Here is an 18,100-nt window from a genome sequence, read left to right on the forward strand (position 1 = left end):
CTATTTAGGAGAATAGTTAAGTTGATATAGCATAGCTTCTATTAAGCAAATGAAGAGTGAGTTGAAGAAGAATTCAATTTCTGCATTTTATTTAAGACCGTATTCTGATTTTATAATCTGGCCAATGCTTCCCTTTGGATGGATGGTAGGATGGATGGATGGACAGACAAAGAGATTAGATAGATAGATAGATAGATAGATAGATAGATAGATAGATAGATAGATAGATAGATAGATAGATAGATAGATAGATAGATAGATAGATAGATAGATAGATAGATAGATGGGTGGATAGACAGACAGACAGACATATAGATAGATAGATAGATAGATAGATAAGATAGATAGATAGATGATAGATAGATAGATAGACAGACAGACAGACAGACAGACAGACAGACAGACAGACAGACAGACAGACAGACAGACAGACAGACAGACAGACAGATAGATAGATAGATAGATAGACAGACAGACAGACAGACAGACAGACAGACAGACAGACAGACAGACAGACAGACAGACAGATAGATAGATAGATAGATAGATAGATAGATAGATAGATAGATAGATAGATGGGTGGATAGACAGACAGACAGACAGACAGACAGACAGACAGCCAGACAGACAGACAGATAGATAGACAGATAGATAGATAGATAGATAGATAGATAGATAGATAGATAGATAGATAGATAGATAGATAGATAGATAGATAGATAGATAGATAGATAGATAGATAGATGGGTGGATAGACAGACAGACAGACAGACAGACAGATAGATAGATAGATAGATAGATAGATAGATAGATAGATAGATAGATAGATAGATAGATAGATAGATAGATAGATAGATAGATAGATAGATAGATAGATAGATAGATAGATAGATAGATAGATAGATAGGCAGGCAGGCAGGCAGACAGGCAGACAGACAGACAGACAGACAGACAGACAGACAGACAGATAGATAGATAGATAGATAGATAGATAGATAGATAGATAGATAGATAGATAGATAGATGGGTGGATAGACAGACAGACAGACAGACAGACAGACAGACAGACAGACAGACAGATAGATAGATAGATAGATAGATAGATAGATAGATAGATAGATAGATAGATAGATAGATAGATAGATAGATAGATAGATAGATAGACACAAACAATTGACACGCTAGAAGTTGAGACACTATAAAAGGCTAAATGAAAAATGAACAGTGAGCACAAGGAGGAACACACACACTCACATGAAGTCCTCATAGGGAGATTTTCATAAATGTAGAGCTATCCACACAGGTGCCCGTGCTATTATTGGCACAGGATCAGCATGCAGGAGAGTGGGTGAGAAAAGAGGAGGAGGGAGAGAAAGAGAGAGAAGCATGGGGGGGGGGGGGGGATGGTGTCATACAGTGAGCTGTCAGCTGTCATCATTCTCCAGTGCCACCTGAGACATTCAGCGCCACACCCTGCCCCTCCCCTCACCGTACCCATGGCAACCCTTCAGTGCCAGGATCTGATTGGCTGTTGAGGGAGCCCCAGTGTTGGGTTCCTCAGGGCTCTGTGTGGGTTGCTAGGTCCACTAGCAGTTTTGCTGCATCTCAGCACTTAATTGATTAATTAGTGTAATTATTTGAGGCGAAAGTCACCCCCGTCTTGTCGCTAGTTGGTAGGTAATTCATTCCATCCTCTGAGACTTTAATGTTAATGCGGGTAAGGTGGAAAAAGCAGTGTGGACCGAACTCGCCTGGTTACATTTGAAGAATCGTTCAAGCTGATGTTATTTATAATAGTGTTAGATTGGCGTCGCTCGATGGGGTTATTTCTGGGAAATTCAGAGTAGGTGAACGTGTACGTGTGTGTGTGTGTGTGAGATGGGAACTCTAGCTTAGAGGACAGATGGAGACTGGGAGACAGGAGGGACACTGGCACTGCGCAGGCTGGCATAAGAACGTGTGTGTGTGTGTGAGTGTAGGGAAGTGTATGGATATCCCTCGCTGTTGCTGGGCGGCCAGCCCCACTCACGAGCGCTGACCTTGGCACCGTGTGGGAGGGTCAGTCCGCCAACTGTCTGTAGCGTAGTGTGCCCGTCTGTGCGCTGCTTTTTAAAGCAGTCAGGTCAACAGGCCGGCCACTGGGACATCCATTTGGCACTTACATTCTTATTTAGGTTAGCAATATGGCGGCCGCTACTTCTGCTGTTTCTGCAGATGTTAAGCTAAGAACTCATGTTCCACCTGTAACGTCACGTGCCCCCCTCTGCCACAGCGCCTACGTTGACTGGGCTCTTTTCTCCAAGCAATATGGTCCGTAAAGAGATGCTGACGGAAACCAATTGCAGTCATTTAGGATAAAAGCGCGCAGATTATAGCAAGGGTATACACAGATCCAAAATGAACATGTCAAGTGACAATACAAGTACTGTAAATTGAAATGTATTAGGAACTGCAATGTAATGCATGTCGGACTGTAAGAATGTTAATCTGACCCTCAAGGATCGATGATTATTAGGTCATTTTTCTAAAGAAAATGTGAAATCAGAAATGTATCTAGGTAAAAAAAAAAAAAAAAAAGCCCATGTGGTGACATGTGGAATATTCCTCTTTTTAAACTATCCAAATGTGAGGAATTTCAAAATATAAGGAACAAAATCACAATGTCACAATGGCCAGCATTATTTGTTATCAATATTCAAGGGAATTTTTATTTTATTTTTTAAATACTGTTATGTGGACAATTTAATTATTACTGTTTTTTTATTTATTTTATTAAAATTGTATTATTTATTTATATATTTATATATGATATATTTATGGCTGGTAAGAAATATTTATTTCTATTTTAAGTATACACAAAAATATTCTTAGTGTTTTTGAAAGAATCCTCTGCATTTAGAGTAATATTAGAGTAAAATCAGTCAAAGTAGATTTTTACTTGAAATAGTTTTGGTTTTACTTTAAATAGTTTTGTAACATTATAAATGTCTTTACTGTCACTTGTGCCTAATTAAGTGAGTCCTTGCGGAATAAAAGTATCAATTTCTTTGAACAAATCTTTTGAATGATTGTTTATACAAGTATATTTATTTTAATTCATTCAAAAAATTCTCTGTCCATGAGCAGTCGACAGGATCACGCTTTAATATATAATGAGCAAGTAAGCTATTATTTAGTAGACACTTTCATCCAAAGGTCATATGTTCAAGGACATGAAAATGATAGCTTGTGGCCTGTTCCTTGTGAGACTTGAACCAACAACTTTGCAGTTGCCAACCCTGACCTTTGCAAAACACTGCAGCACCATATAAATACAGTAGATAGATGGATAGCTAGGCCGACAGATGTATGGAATCAGGTCTCACCTGCTTTGACACGGATGCTAGGGCTGCGGATCTTGCCGGCCTGGTTCTCGGCAGTGCAGAAGTAGTCGTTATCATGAATGAAGCTGTTGAAGGCAGAGGGGGAGAAGGGGTAGAGCTGCAGCGTGCCGTTGGCGTGAACGTGGCGGATGTGTGGCACGTCGTAGATGTCGTCGCCAGTGGCCAGGTACCAGCGGAGGACGGCATGGGGGGCGCCACCCGCAGGACAGGGCAGGGACACCCCCACTGAGCTGGAGAAGGTCACTCTCTGCAGGGAAGCATTCACAAAGTACAGCCGCGTCGAGACCACATCCTCGCTGTGCACTGGAAGAGAGACAACATGGTCAGTCACAAAGTGACCATAGAGTTTTATTCAGCAAATCAACACCTGGACAGGTTAAGGGGCCAACTCATACTTGTTCCTTTGGGTTACTGCACTTTGAAATGAGCAGCACATCATAAAATAAGCTCTGTGTGTCCTTCTGGCAAACTTCCACCTCACAATCACATCTGGTAAAGAAGTGCATGCCCTGCCGTCCTCTGATTGGATTATCCCAGAGACGTTCCCATTGGGTCAGCACAACTCGATTCAAAATTAGAAATCAATCAATGGATTGAGAAGATGATGTAACCAAAAATTGTCCTTTATCTGATTATTTGTCTGTCATTTTCCAAGTGCACAAGGCTAAGCTAAGGCTTGCATTGCCTGTACAACGACATATAGCTAGCTGCATAACTACTGTACCATAGAGTGACACACTGTTAGAGAAATTAACTACTATAGCTAGTCAATTGACGTCGCGCAGATGGTGGAGTACCAACTTATGCTAATTAATCGGTTTGAGATCGAATTAATGTCAGATTATTGCCAGTAAATAAAAAAAATGGCATTTAAAGACTACTTCACTATTTTTGTTCTTCGTCAATCACGGGTTTCCTCTTGCGTCATATTCCGGGGTTCCCTGGGTGTCTGGTGCATATTCGCAATTGCACAATCTTGAAAATTAACTTTGTTTTTTGCATTATTTTCCTGTTATCTCTGTAAAGCTGCTTTGAAACAATCTGTATTGTAAAAAGCGCTATATAGATAAATGTGACTTGACTTGACTTGGTTAGTACTGCGCAACGATTAATCGCATTCGAACTAAAAGTTTGTGTTTACATAATATATGTGTGTGTGCACTGTATATAATCATTTTGTATATATAAATGCAAAAATGTGTCATTTATATATAAAATATTATCAAATATTTATATCTATATATAATATACATTATGTACTAATATATATACAGAATATACATGCACATTTTTCTTAAATATATACATGTGTCATAATATTGTGTATTTATATAAACAAAATAATTACACATATTATGTAAACACAAACTTTTATTTTGGATGCGATCAATCGCGATTAATCGTTGCCCAGCACTAATATATATGGAATGAAAGAGATAAATGTACTACATGTAAGCTTGGTTATTTTGATCAAAAACTGTAGATCCAACCAAACAACTTGCGAATGTTTGGTGTAACTATGGTTTCAGGAAGCACCAAATCATTGCTAACGACAGAACTTGTGACCATAGTTGGCTAACGCTTTTGGAAAACACACCCCAGATTCTTTAGCATCAATAGAAAGAGTTCATTTAAATTGACTCATTGTAAAACTGAAAAAGCTGCAATTTTCACAGAAGCAAACACAGATGTAAATGAACAAAGCAAGATGCAGGCATCAGCAAGCCTTTCAAACAAAAACCGACTTTGTCCACAGCAATAGTGGATCTTTACTCTCCAATCACATCTCTTTATAATATATGTGTTCTTGGCAGATGCTTCTTTACCAAAGGAACCTTACTTATCCAACCTTAACCCAAATGACAGTGATAACAAGCAGTTGTAGTGCAGGCATTAAAGAATATCACTTATCTAATATGTGTGCGGTGTGAGCCATGCTGAATGCTGCCATCTGATAGGAGAATAAATAGGTCATAGAACCCCCGCTATGTATCTACAAACCTCTCTGACAGCTAATCTGGATCAGACAATCATTCGCTCTTGGTGTATTACCAAACCCGGACTACTGTGAGAAAAGAGGGGGAAAAAAACGATGGTTGCGTAAATTAACGCGTGTTAATTTAGAAGCGTAGCTAATGATGTCCTTCAAAGGCGGCGTTTTAGTGATTTACCATTCCGGCGTCTCTATTATCTGCAGGCTCTATTACGGATTACATGGTTCTGGTGGGATGGCTCTGTATCTTTTTGTATTCTGAAAATTGCTTAGCTCAGCTCTGGCTCCGAGCCAAGGGAGACACAAGCCCAAAGCAAGAGAATTTTCTTCTAAGGCAATTACATTTAATTAATGCCCCCCACCAGGTTTATGTCAACAATGCCTGGATTAACCCCCATTCTTGTGATTCTCATTGTGTTCAAAAGAATAATGGTGACATGCTACCATGCCATTAAAGTCAATGGGGTGCCATAGATAAGTAAACTATAAGCTTCCGTCCACAGAAGACTCAAAATGTATAAAAATAAATATGAAATTGGAATTAATACCCAATAAAATTGAATATTAAAGGATTAGTTCACCTAAAAATGAAAATGCAATGAAACCACGGCTGTGCCAAGTCCGCATTCACTATCATTGTATGGAAAAGAGCAGCTTGGACATTCTATAAAATATCTTTTTTTGTGCTCCACGCAAGTTAAATGACATGAAAGGTTTGTAAATAATCACATTCTATTCTTTTACGGACTAAAATGATGTTATTATTACTTTTGACAGTTATAGACTACTCCTTTTAACAGTTTCGAGAAACAAAGGACAATAATAATATCCATTTGGAATAAGGAAAAAAAAAAAACACGCAAAGCATAAATAGAATGAAAAACATGAAAAAAGTGGTGCTAGAGAATTGAAAGGCTGAGATTAGAGCTAAAGCTTTTACTGGGCAAGGTGGGGGTTTGGATTCTTTCTCTCTCCATCCATCACTCTCTCTCCCTCTCTTTTTATATTCCCATAGAACATGAAGGGATATGTTATGTGATTGGAATTTGTACGCCAGACGCAGAGAGTTAAATCCATATAATCTCCTTTCACATTTAACACACACAGAGCCTTCCTGGCCTGATAATCGCAGCACGGTGGAGGGCCTCTATCGCTTCCCCTCTTACTCTGCCCTGTGGGGAGGGCAGATTATGGAGGTGGGTGCGAGCCAGGGGGCATGAGTCCAGACAGGACCAGGTCTAGAGTGAGCAGAGGAGTAGGTTAGATGGGGGGCTGCAGTGAATGGTTTTGTGGAGTCAGGAGTCACAGGTTGCAAGGGAATGAAATAAAATGCTTTTCGTTGTTCATGCTTCGCATGAAATAAAAATGTGCTGGATTACATTAGTGTAGACTGGCAGTTCTCACCCTTTATTACTCAAAAGTCCCCTACAGTCAAGGTTATTTTTTTAAAGACTGCCTTCACAGCTATGAAACTGACACAAGTATTTTATTTTCTAACTATTTTCTTAACATAATCTAGATTCCCAAAATCCTGGGCATTAACTGTTCAAAATATCTTCTCTTTTGTATCTTCAAAAAGGCAAGTTTGCCTTTTGTGTTCAGCAGAAGAAAGAAATTCATACAGGTTTGAAACAACTTGCGGGTGTGTAAATGATAACAGAATTTTCATTTTCGGGCGAACTTTCACTTTAAGAACAAGTACGACCAACTAGCAGTTAGTTAGGGGTAATCAGTCTTACTTTTCGGTATCAGATTAAACAACGTTTGATATACATGTAAAATATATGCTTTTTTGCAACTGATTTAAAAAAGTTATGAACTGTCGTAAAGAACTGTTTAACCTGTTTAATAACCATTTGAAGGAAAGACAGCATGAGTATCTCTTAGAAGTGGAAATCCAAATGTTTTAGATCCAATTGTGATCCAATAGATGTTCATTTTTGAGAGGACAAATTAAAAAGTTTTGTTTGCCAAGGTCATATGCTGCAATAAATAAAAAGCTCAGTGGTGCAGTCAATCAATTTCACAGTAGCATTTCAATAAATTGAACAAATAAACATTTCATTTTATTTATAATTATTTAAACAATTAATTTATTTTTAATTTAATTGATTAATTTATAAATAATTAGAGAATGCTTTAGCCCTTTTAGATGTTCACGACCCTCCCCCCATTTCAGAACCGCTGGACTAGACTGAGCTTTGCTGTGCATGCGAAGTCAGCGCTTAATGTAGTGCCACAGTTGCACTGACAAATCTAGGGTTTGAAGCAAATGTTTTGACCCACGCTTTTGTATAAAGAACCTCTGGGATCCAACATTAGAGTTAAACAGCAAAGATCCCTGACATGCTCAAAATGGACTCAGTCCCTGGCTGCCGTCAGCCTTAAGTGCTATTTGGGACGAGAGCAGAGTGCACTCTATCCTGGTTTCTGAGCTGTGTCAAATATAATTCCGAGAGCTCTTTTCAGGACCATGGACAGTGACTGAAAGGTCCCTAAACACATTTCAGCACTATAGACAGCGCCAATTTCCTCTCGGCAGAAATGCAACTTAAAACTAAGCAAACACAAACATCTGTTAATCTGTAATAGTTCTTTCAAAGATATAAAAAAACATCTCTCTCTTATCATTGGACAAACAAGAGCAAACGCCATCCTGCGCATGGCATCAGAAAATATATACAATAGCGGAAAGCCTGCATGACAACACATCACAACACTGTAGATCTGAACAAAACACAGCAACACTGGGAAATATGGTCATGGTCGTACTGATAGGGGATGAAAAACAGGTCAACTGGTTAGTCCCCCTGCCCCCCCACCCCTTATGCCTTTGCAGATTATAGCCTAAAGCATAAACCCCCATAATAAAGATTGCAATATCTATAATCTCACAGTGGGGTTCTGGGTAAGGGGTTGTGGATCCAAAAGGGAGGGCCTGAGGATATCCACATCCCCCCACACTGTCTGGGTCTGAAGTATAGGAGGGGGAAAGGAAAAAGCCTGAGACCAGGACAGCTGCAGTTTGTCCTCCCCATCAACAGGTGTCACTATTGGGATGCTATCATAGAATTCTACCTGGAGAAAGCCTTCCCTCTGTTCATGGGACCACAAAACTTTTTGAGCCAATAACCTGAGCTGTAAATGGCATGTGATAAATTACTCTAAAAGTGTGGAATTCCAGTTATTTCGATAGGAATCAGTGCGATCGGCAGTTTCATTAAAAGGGCAAAAAAGTTCCCTATGCAGATTTCGCTCATGTTCAAGTTGGTCATGTGAATTCGCCATGCCAACCAACAGAAAGCTGCTTGGTTTTAAAGTGACTTCTGAGTGAGCAGGGCTTCATAGATCGCAACACAATTGACAATGGAAAACTTTGCCTACATTAGCTGATGTGAACACACCTTAAAAGTGTGAAATTGAGTGTTTTTGTGGCAATCAGCCAATCAGCTTTGTCATGACATAATTTCTGGCAACTTCAAAGTGTTAGTTCACCCACAAATGTAAGTTCTGTCATTAATTACTCACCCTCATGTCGTTCCAATCCCGTAAGACTTTCGTTCATCTTCGGAACACAAATGAAGATCTTTTTAATAAAATCTGATTGTTTTATGTCCCTCCATTGACAGCTACGCAATTACCACTTTCAAGCCCCAGAAAGGTAGTAAAGACATCATAAAAGTAATCCATGTGTCTCCAGTGGTTTAACCTCAATTTTATGAAGTCGCGAGTGCTTTGTTTGCACAAAAAAAAAACATAATTTAGCACGTTATTTACAAATGACTAACTTCCTGCATGCGTTCACGAGAGCACCACAATGTGTGTGTGTTGTGTTGACACGAGAGCAGACATAGTTGCACGAACGTGCGTTGGAGATTAATATTTTGTAAATAAAGTGGTAAATTGTTTTTTTTTTTTATTTGCGCAAACAAAGCACTCGCGACGCTTCATAAAATTGAAGTTAAACCAATGGAGTCACCTGGATTACTTTTATGATGTCTTTACTACCTTTCTGGGGATTGAAAGTGGTAATTGCGTAGCTGTCAAAAAGCTCTCAGTTTTTATTAAAAATATCTTCATTTGTGTTCCAAAGATGAACGAATGTCTTACGGGTTTGGAATGAGGGTGTGTAATTTCCATTTTTGGGTGAACTAGCCTAACTCTTAAAAGCCGCAGGAAATGGCAAATGCTGATTGGCTGATAAGTCACAAAAACAGGCCCAGTCCCAAACTCTTCTATACTGAGCTGTCAATTACACACTTTTAAGAGCCAACTAATAAATAAAATCACTAGTAAAACGTAAAACACTATATTGTAAAGAAATATATTAGCAATGTTGCTTACGAAAAAATATCAGCCAATTTTCAATGGCCACCAAATAAATGAAAAAGGGTTTTAGAACCAATGGTGTAGTTTCAGCATAAAGCAGTGTATTCAAAGTAATTCAATTTAGTGTGGTGATTTGTTAATGCTATGCATTGAAACAAAATGGAAACACATCAACAGCAGTACCCACACAAAGCATGCAACAATGGTTGACCACTATGTCCAAGGATGTCCATCATGGTCCATGGGTAGATGATCAGTAATTTAGGAGAGTCTTAAGGATAGAAAAGAGAAAGGGCAATTGGATAACCCAATTTCTTCTCTCTTTGTTCTGAGATGACTTCCGTGTGAGGGCTAACGAAGCCCTGCAGCTCCTTGCTATTCCCGTTGCCATATGCCAAACGAGGGAAAGGGCTGCATGGGAATGCTGAAACGCTCCATTAATGATGCCCATTTTCCCTATCTATCTGTCTAACTCTCAAGATGGACGCGTTATTCTCCACCCACTTCCTCCAACCGAAAAAATTCCTGCTCAAAAATGTCTTTGCTCATCATTTCATGTTGTTTTTCCCTCCTTCTCGCCATCTCTCCCTGTTAATCGCCTTCCATTTTTCTCTTTCTTATGTGTGGTCCTCCTAGCATCGCACATTTGCACAACATACATACATATATTTTTTGTTCAATCGCTATGAAAATGCCATTTGAATATGTATTGCGGATATCCTAGGCAATTGCCAATGGTGAGCCGCTATGCATAATGCAGCTCTCTCAGTCGCTCATCTGCATTTGCTTAGACACACACTCTCTCGCATGCACACGCATAGATCTTCACACCCTGTCCCCAAAGATATCTGCACACAATCTCTCTTCCGATCACTGTCTCACCTACATAAACATGTCTAAATGCAGACACGTATTTTTGGGGCGCGCTACTGTTCGACAACAACGCAATTCAACCATCCATTTGCCTCCGAGCCTCCCAATTAATTTATTCGCAGATTGTTCAAGGGCCATTTCCGCTGTCAAGCCTGTCTGTATCGCGCTACAACGCTGAATATTTTTTAACAGCTTCCAGTGTCATAATGTTTTCTTTAACCTATTAAAATGACTCATGAGATTAAGAGAGAGAGAGGCTGACTTTCTTCCTCCTTTGTTTTTATACCTTTCCTCAGACAAGCCACTTATCAAACCGATAATCATTTATGCGCGGCGCAGTCAAGGAAAAATCAATACTACAGGTGCTGAGTAACTTCCAGCTGAATCTAAAGTCAGCCCTACGTTGCATCCAGTTATAAATGGGTTTATGATAGCGAGAATGAGTGTGTATGTGTGTGTGTCAAGCATTTCTTCATAGCTAGGCTGAGGAGGACACATGTACACTTGGTGTTTAGATTACATTTGTTCTGGTATATTAGAGTAAATCTTGCCTGCCACTGTTGTCCCTGTGATTGTTCAGTGCTTTGCGTGAGTGAGCTAGAGTAGATTGGAAACCAGTCACATGTAACCTCCCACATTTGCATGGCAGTCTCTTTGAGAAGAGGGAGAGAAAAAAGTGTGAGGCATATCTATACATTTGTTTAAATAATTAGCATTTTGCATTCATCTATCCTGTTTACATTATATAATGAATCAAATATATGATATGATCGTGGTCATGTAAGAGACTGAGGCTGATGAGTCTCTTCATTTCTAATCTTGATTTTGAATTGGGTAAGGGATCTCTACCCCCTTATCTTCACGGTACTGCAGCGTCAGGGAAAAAAGAAAACATTTACACCATTTGCTGAAGTAGCTCAGACTTCAAAGGGATGATTTTTGGAGGTTGGTGTCAGACATCTCAATGCAAGTCAATAGAAAAATGTATGGAATCTCCTGTGTTTCAGATAGTTTATAAACTGTAGTTTGTATAGTTTAGAAGCTCCCCCCTTTCTGGGCACTCTTTAACTATATGTGAGAACCATGTATATCATAATCTTAAACGGGAGCAACAGGAACCTGCAGTTCTGTGGCCCACGTCATTCTAAAAAATAAAGGTTCTTTATTGGCAACTATGGATCCATGAAGAACCTTTAACATCCATGGTTCCTTTCCATTGCACAAAAAGTTCTTCAAAGTAGAAAAAAGTTCTTTAGATTTTCAAAATGTTCTTCACACTAGGAAAAAAAGGTTATTTTAAGAACTGTTCACTGAAAGGTTCTTCGGCAAAAACTTTATTTTGTATCATCATCATTTTTTAAACTGCTCTAAAGTTGTCTTGATACTAAAATGACCAACATGAAACCACAGTAAAAATGTATTCCTCTCTCTGGATGGAAGTAACTATGTCTGAGATAAATCATGTCCACTCATAATTTACTAAGTACAATGAGGGAGAACAAGGAGTGTTGTAACACCATCAGTTAGAAAGAAGTACATGAGTGAAATCACTATAATACATAGCCACCACCATCCTGGAGTGGAGTGGATGTGGTAAAGTCTCTGTGACCATTTAAATGGATGTTAACATTATATGACAGACATTATAAAAAGTTTCTTTTATATAATACATTCTAACTAGTTTCATTTGTAAATTAGATATGAACATATGATATCAAAGTTTGAGACACAGCACACATTTTTTTTTTAAATAATGAGACTGGCAACACTCCACATTTGCGTTCACAAACGCGTTACCAAACAGATGAGGAGCAAGTTTTTTTACATTGCAGTGAACTACTTCGAACTTAACTCAGAAACTTACCAGACGTTTGACCTTTGACGAATTGATCTAATGTAGGCTACGTACGACCCACGTATGTAGGCCTACTTATGTAGGCTACGTTAGTGTGGCACTGGAATGTACGCGAAATAAACAACAACTTTCAGAGATGTCGACTTTTTAAAAAGTCATTTCTGACAGTAATTTTCAGGGCGAAATATGTTGAGGACCTCTCACCACTATCTAACCGCCATCTAAAGAGACGGTTGACAGAAGAACAGAAGAAGAAAATAACATTGTCATTACTCACCCTCGAGGTTGGTCTCACAAACCCATTACTTCTATCGAACTGAAAGACGTTTAACAAAATATTGACGCTATCTTTCCCATATATAATAAACCCTACTGTTCCTGTAGGCTATTCCTATTAGAGACGTTTTAAACAAAGCAGTATTTATTTGTGTTAGTGATTATATCTGTGATATTTAAAATCATAATACAAAAATATTGACTGTTGTTTTGTTTTCCCATCCACACTGATCGTAAGATAATGGAAAGCGCGCGAGCAGCGTACTGTTGCTATGGTTACCGCTACTTCTGTTCCTCGGCGACTATAGTGCTCTGACGAATTGATTCTGTAACTTTTATTGTTACTAAAGAGTTGACGGAAAATGATTTTGAAACAAACAATAGCCTACATCGTTTTATAACCTCCTCCAACCATTTGTTTGGGTGTTTTGGCAGGGTTCAAGACGAGCTTTAAATGGATGGTTAACCCAAAAATTCTGTCATAATTTACTCACCCTCAAGTTGTTCCAAACCTGTATTAATTTCTTTCTTCTATTGAACACAAAATAATATATTTTGAAGATTGTTGCTAACCAAACCCCATTGACCCCCCCCCCCCCCCCCCCCCCCCCCCCCCAAACCCCACACACATACTATGGAAGTCAATGGGGCCCATCTACTGCTTGGTAACCCATATTTCTTCAAAATATCTTCTTTTGTGTTCAGCAGAAGAAATTTCAAACTCATATAGGTTTGGAACAACTTCAGAGTAAGTAAATTATGACAGAATTTTCATTTTTGGGTTAACTATCCCTTTAAACAGCGGAGTCAAACCCTCACAGACAGTTCGCGCCCTGATATCGCAAGTCACATTATTCGACTCTTGATAGAACGGATGCTTTGCGCGCGGTGTCCGATTGGATGGACAAGTGGCCCCGACGTGTCGCGAGCAGCAGGTGCTCTCAGGAGGCGAGGAGTGTTTGTTCACGCGCTTAACTCATCGGCACACGAGCTCTGAAAGAAGAACAGCGGTCACCTGTCGAAGCGGAACGCGAGAGTGACACAAAGATTTTTATTTTGACCGCACTTCAGCTGAAATGGCAGGTCGAGCGGCGGGGTGTGTGGAGGGAAGAATAGCACGGCGCTTAACCCAGTAAATCTCACCGGTTGCATATGTGACACCAGTTTTCTTTTGAGTTTGAAGGGTCTAAAAAGAGTCAATGGTGCATTTTACACAGAGTTCAGACTGTCTTGATTTTATATGGACATTTTACATGACTGGTGTAAATAGTCACATGACCAGAGCTGATCATATTAAATTGTTACTTTATTGATTGCACTTTTTAACTCTGTAGCCTATGTTTCCCATCGGCTACATGAATAAAACACATTCTTTGACTAACCTTTTTATTTATTTATTTTACTTTTTTATTTTTTTATGAAAAAAAAAATCAGTTTCCACTATCCAGTGAGTAAAATGATTTAGCTGAGAATAATTTTTGATTTAAAAAAAAAAAAAAAAAAAAAAACTCGGAACATTCATAATTCGTGCCTTGGGGAGTTCTAAACATCTTATTTTCAAGAAGAAGAAAAGTTCAAGTATTACTACACAATTCATGGGAGTAACGTGTTTATCTGTGAACTCATGCTGCTGTCACACTTGTCTTTACTCTTTATTTTTATAGAGGAAGTATCGTATTATAATGAACATAGTGTCATGGAAAGAAGAGAGGAACAGGTTTGTATGACGAGTATAACGAAAGAGAGAGAGAGAGAGAGAGAGAGAGAGAGAGAGAGAGAGAGAGAGAGAGAGAGAGAGAGAGAGAGAGAGAGAGAGAGAGAGAAATAAATGGAGTCCTTATGGCCAATGACCTGATTTACTTTTGGAGTGGGGGATGCGGCAGATCTCCTATTAATTGCGCAGCTGGGAAGAACAGGGGATTTGATGGGGGGGGGGAGAGAAAGGAAACCAATTTTGCATATTTCTATGAGGGGGAGACCGGGTGGGATGGAGGTGTCCTGATGTGAGGAGCCGGTTTGACATTGCGAGCAGTTTGGAGGTGAAATCTCTTGAAAGTGGGCATTTTTTTTTTTGTAAATGTTCAGATATTTCTGTTATGGTTGATGTAAAACATACACATGGCCATTATTAATAATAATAATATATCTGACTCTCAAAGCGCCTGATGTGTCGGACGTGCATGGCAAGCTCCTTTCAATCACATTTTAATTTAGGCAAATGTTCAGAAAATCGGATCAGACCGGATAATATCGCAGCCACCACACAAATTTGACGACCTGACGACTGCTGATCCTTAAAATAAATATTGGACAGACACAGATACACACAAGCGAACACACACTGCCTATACATCCCATTATTCATTATTTAATATCCAAGCAAATATGTCATAAATAAAATTATTAAACCTAAAAAATAATAATAATAATTTGTTTGATATTTAAAAAAAAAAATTAGACCCATCACAAAGAGTATACAACATCTGGATAATAACATGGATTAATTCTAAGATGTTATAGACCCTATTAACACAATTAAAAAATCCTTCCAATAAACTAAGGCTTTATTAATTAGTTTAATAATAATAGTTATACTATTTGCTATTATTTTTGTTCATAATAATAATATTAATTATAATTTTTAATAATTTTTTTTATCAAATTATAACTCACATGCAAATAACAATGTACATTTCAACCTTAAATACTGCAGCATCCCTCAGTGCATTTTTTCATTTCATTTAGTTGCATTTCCATAAAAAGACAAGCTGACCCTCGAGACGACAATTTACCCTGGATTCGGTTTCCCAGCCCGGGGTTCAGGTGTGAGGCAGGGGGGTAATATGTTACAACTTGCCCGGGTCACGATAATGCATAATAATACATTTAAAATGGCTGCTCGTTTCTAAACAAAAACGACTAAAACGTGTTCTTATGATAACATACAATTATTTCTGGAAAGGTGGAAAAAAGCTTTTTAAGGAGAAATGTTTCTACATTCCTTGAAAGTGAAAAAGATGGAGGCGCGGCCCTCTCGGAAAAATACGCAGTCCTAATGCATATGCATGTATGATAATTGATGTGCGTTTTACATCTCCTATCGACCGTGTCATCAGAGCTTAAGATACATGATAAGATATATATTGTGAGAATTACAGAAAACTCTATATAAACTATGAGACTTATGAAATAAAAAGAGAACATGACAAAAATAAGTTTGTTTGCGCCCTCCATATCCCGTTTTTACGCACTTTACGCCCTACTGCACCCTTCCTCCCCCATACAAGAACACACACAAACATACACAAACACACATTAATACACACTACAGTTCTCTTTCACAAACCCACACGCACACTGGAAGAGAAACAGAATAATTCTGACCTTACATCCCCGATCAAATGACATTAAAATATAAAAACAAAATGTATTTTCAATTCTAAAGCATCCAAACTCAAGAACTGTATAACCAGGTAAAGCATTCGCATTTGAATTGGTTGTGGGCAAATATTTAGTCATACTTGACGATGGAATATCAGATAAAGAACACTTCAAAACAGACGTTTTGAAAAGTGGTTTCATCCCAAAATATTTTGCAAGATAATTTTAGGGGGAAAAATATGTGCAAAAACTGAAAGCATATCTCCAAGGCTGGAGGGTGAGGAAAGGAGGGGCATGTATGCTGTGAGGTGTCAAAAACAAAATTGTTGAGGAGACATCATGACAGAAATTGATGCGTAAAACTAACTGAATGAGCAAATAAATAACCTTAATTATGATCAAAATAAACCACATCTTCGTTTTGCATTTAAACAAATTCAAATGTGCCATATCAAACCCACCATCAGCACAGTCAAACCAGGAATCTGTTGGCATAGAAAATGGAGGACCACTAATTGCACCAGTGCTAATTGGAAATGAGGCTGCATAAGCCATTCTATTTTTCACATGATCTATGCAGATATATTCACCCTCTACCACAGACATATGCACTTTTATTACAAAATACCAATTATTCATAAAACAGCACGTTACTATAAACAACGAACAGACCTATTCAAACCCAAGAAAATAACATTCTTATTCTAGCGCAGTAAAAAAAAAAAAAAAAAAAAAAAAAAAAAGTAGCAAGAGCAGAAAAATTACACCTCACTGACCAACTCTACTTTTCTCAACAAGCAACATACAGAAGGCCAAAAGTGTATGGCAAATGCACACGACCGATGCAAAAATCTGCTCCCGTTCTACATATTCATAACTCAACAGCATATTCATATCTTGCATACAAATCATGCTATCTCCCCCATCTTTGCGCACGGGAACATGCAGATCCTACAGCCTCACAATCTTCTGTTCGTCGTTAATCGCCGACTAGAGAAACACTTTTCCCCATTTTAAGCAACTAAGAACATTTTGAACGAAGTTGTATATTAGTTTTAGAGGGAAAGAAACTTCCTAAAATCCAGTATGTGAGCGCACAATAAAATAACATTGAAACTCCCTCCACTGAACTTGGAACAGTGCAATTTTTGTGCAAACAAATTACCACTTAATTGAATTGAATTAATTGTGCAGTTATTTTTCCACATTGCAAGTCCAAAAAAAAAAAAAAAAAAAAAAAAAAAAAAAAGCAGCAATGAATAAATAAACTGACTACGTACCTTCTTGAAAAGAATACAGCAGGAGTAAAGTTACCAGCCACATGCCATAAATAGCAGGTATATTTCTCAGGAATGTTTTGCAATCCCGACGTGTGCACTGTGCAGTATTCGGCCAGGCGAGGCTCCGTGCAGGAGTGGTGACGATGCTCCCCGGCGATCTCTCCAGCCCTAGTCCCGTACTCGTCAGCGCCGAGAAGCGGGGAAGACTTTGGTCCCGCCTCTCGTACCCTCCCCTCCGCGGGACCGTCATCCGAACGGCCCCTCCTTCGGTAGTCTAATGGTACGGCGAGATGGAGAGGTGCTGGTGCGGGGCCAGAGAGAGACGCGGCGAGGACGGCGCGCGGAGTTTTGTTGGTGGGGGTGGGTTGAGTGCATCAGAGAGGACAGGACTTATCATGTTGTTGTTGTTGTTGTTGTTGTGAGCGGTCCACGTGGCTGGAGTCAGCCGGGGCATTATGTGGCACTCAATGTTACCATGGCGCACCTGGGAACTAAATGACTGCTTTTTTTACGCACGGCGGATCACTTTTCGCGATGTCAACGGCTTATCTTTTATCGTCAGAAATCTCGCATTGATGCAACGCTGCTGAGAAAAACATCTTAAACCTTGTGTGGTCTCCCAGTCAGATTGTTTGCTGGTTTTAGGCACTTTTCAACTGACCAGGACGGAAAAAAACAGCATGACCAGTCTGGGGGACCACCTTAAACCACTCAAGATTTGCAAATCAAA

At 39.0% G+C, this 18,100-nt stretch overlaps 1 protein-coding gene across 1 annotated transcript in view; it reads right to left on the minus strand.

The window, feature by feature from the left end:
* LOC307166536 (cell adhesion molecule DSCAML1-like) overlaps nt 1–17,900 on the minus strand; it is an 81,281-nt gene extending 63,381 nt beyond the window's left edge. Inside the window, exons 1-2 of the mRNA XM_079884964.1 lie at nt 17,371–17,900; nt 3,366–3,686 (exon numbers count right to left, since the gene is read on the minus strand). Of these exons, the coding sequence (XP_079741090.1) occupies nt 3,366–3,686; nt 17,371–17,620 (571 nt within the window). The 5' untranslated portion in view covers nt 17,621–17,900. The remainder of the gene's footprint in view (nt 1–3,365; nt 3,687–17,370) is intronic.
* Nucleotides 17,901–18,100: the final 200 nt, after the last annotated feature.

Source organism: Squalius cephalus (genome assembly GCF_949319135.1).
Source record: "Squalius cephalus genome assembly, chromosome: 11".
In the NCBI taxonomy this organism is placed as follows: domain Eukaryota; kingdom Metazoa; phylum Chordata; class Actinopteri; order Cypriniformes; family Leuciscidae; genus Squalius; species Squalius cephalus.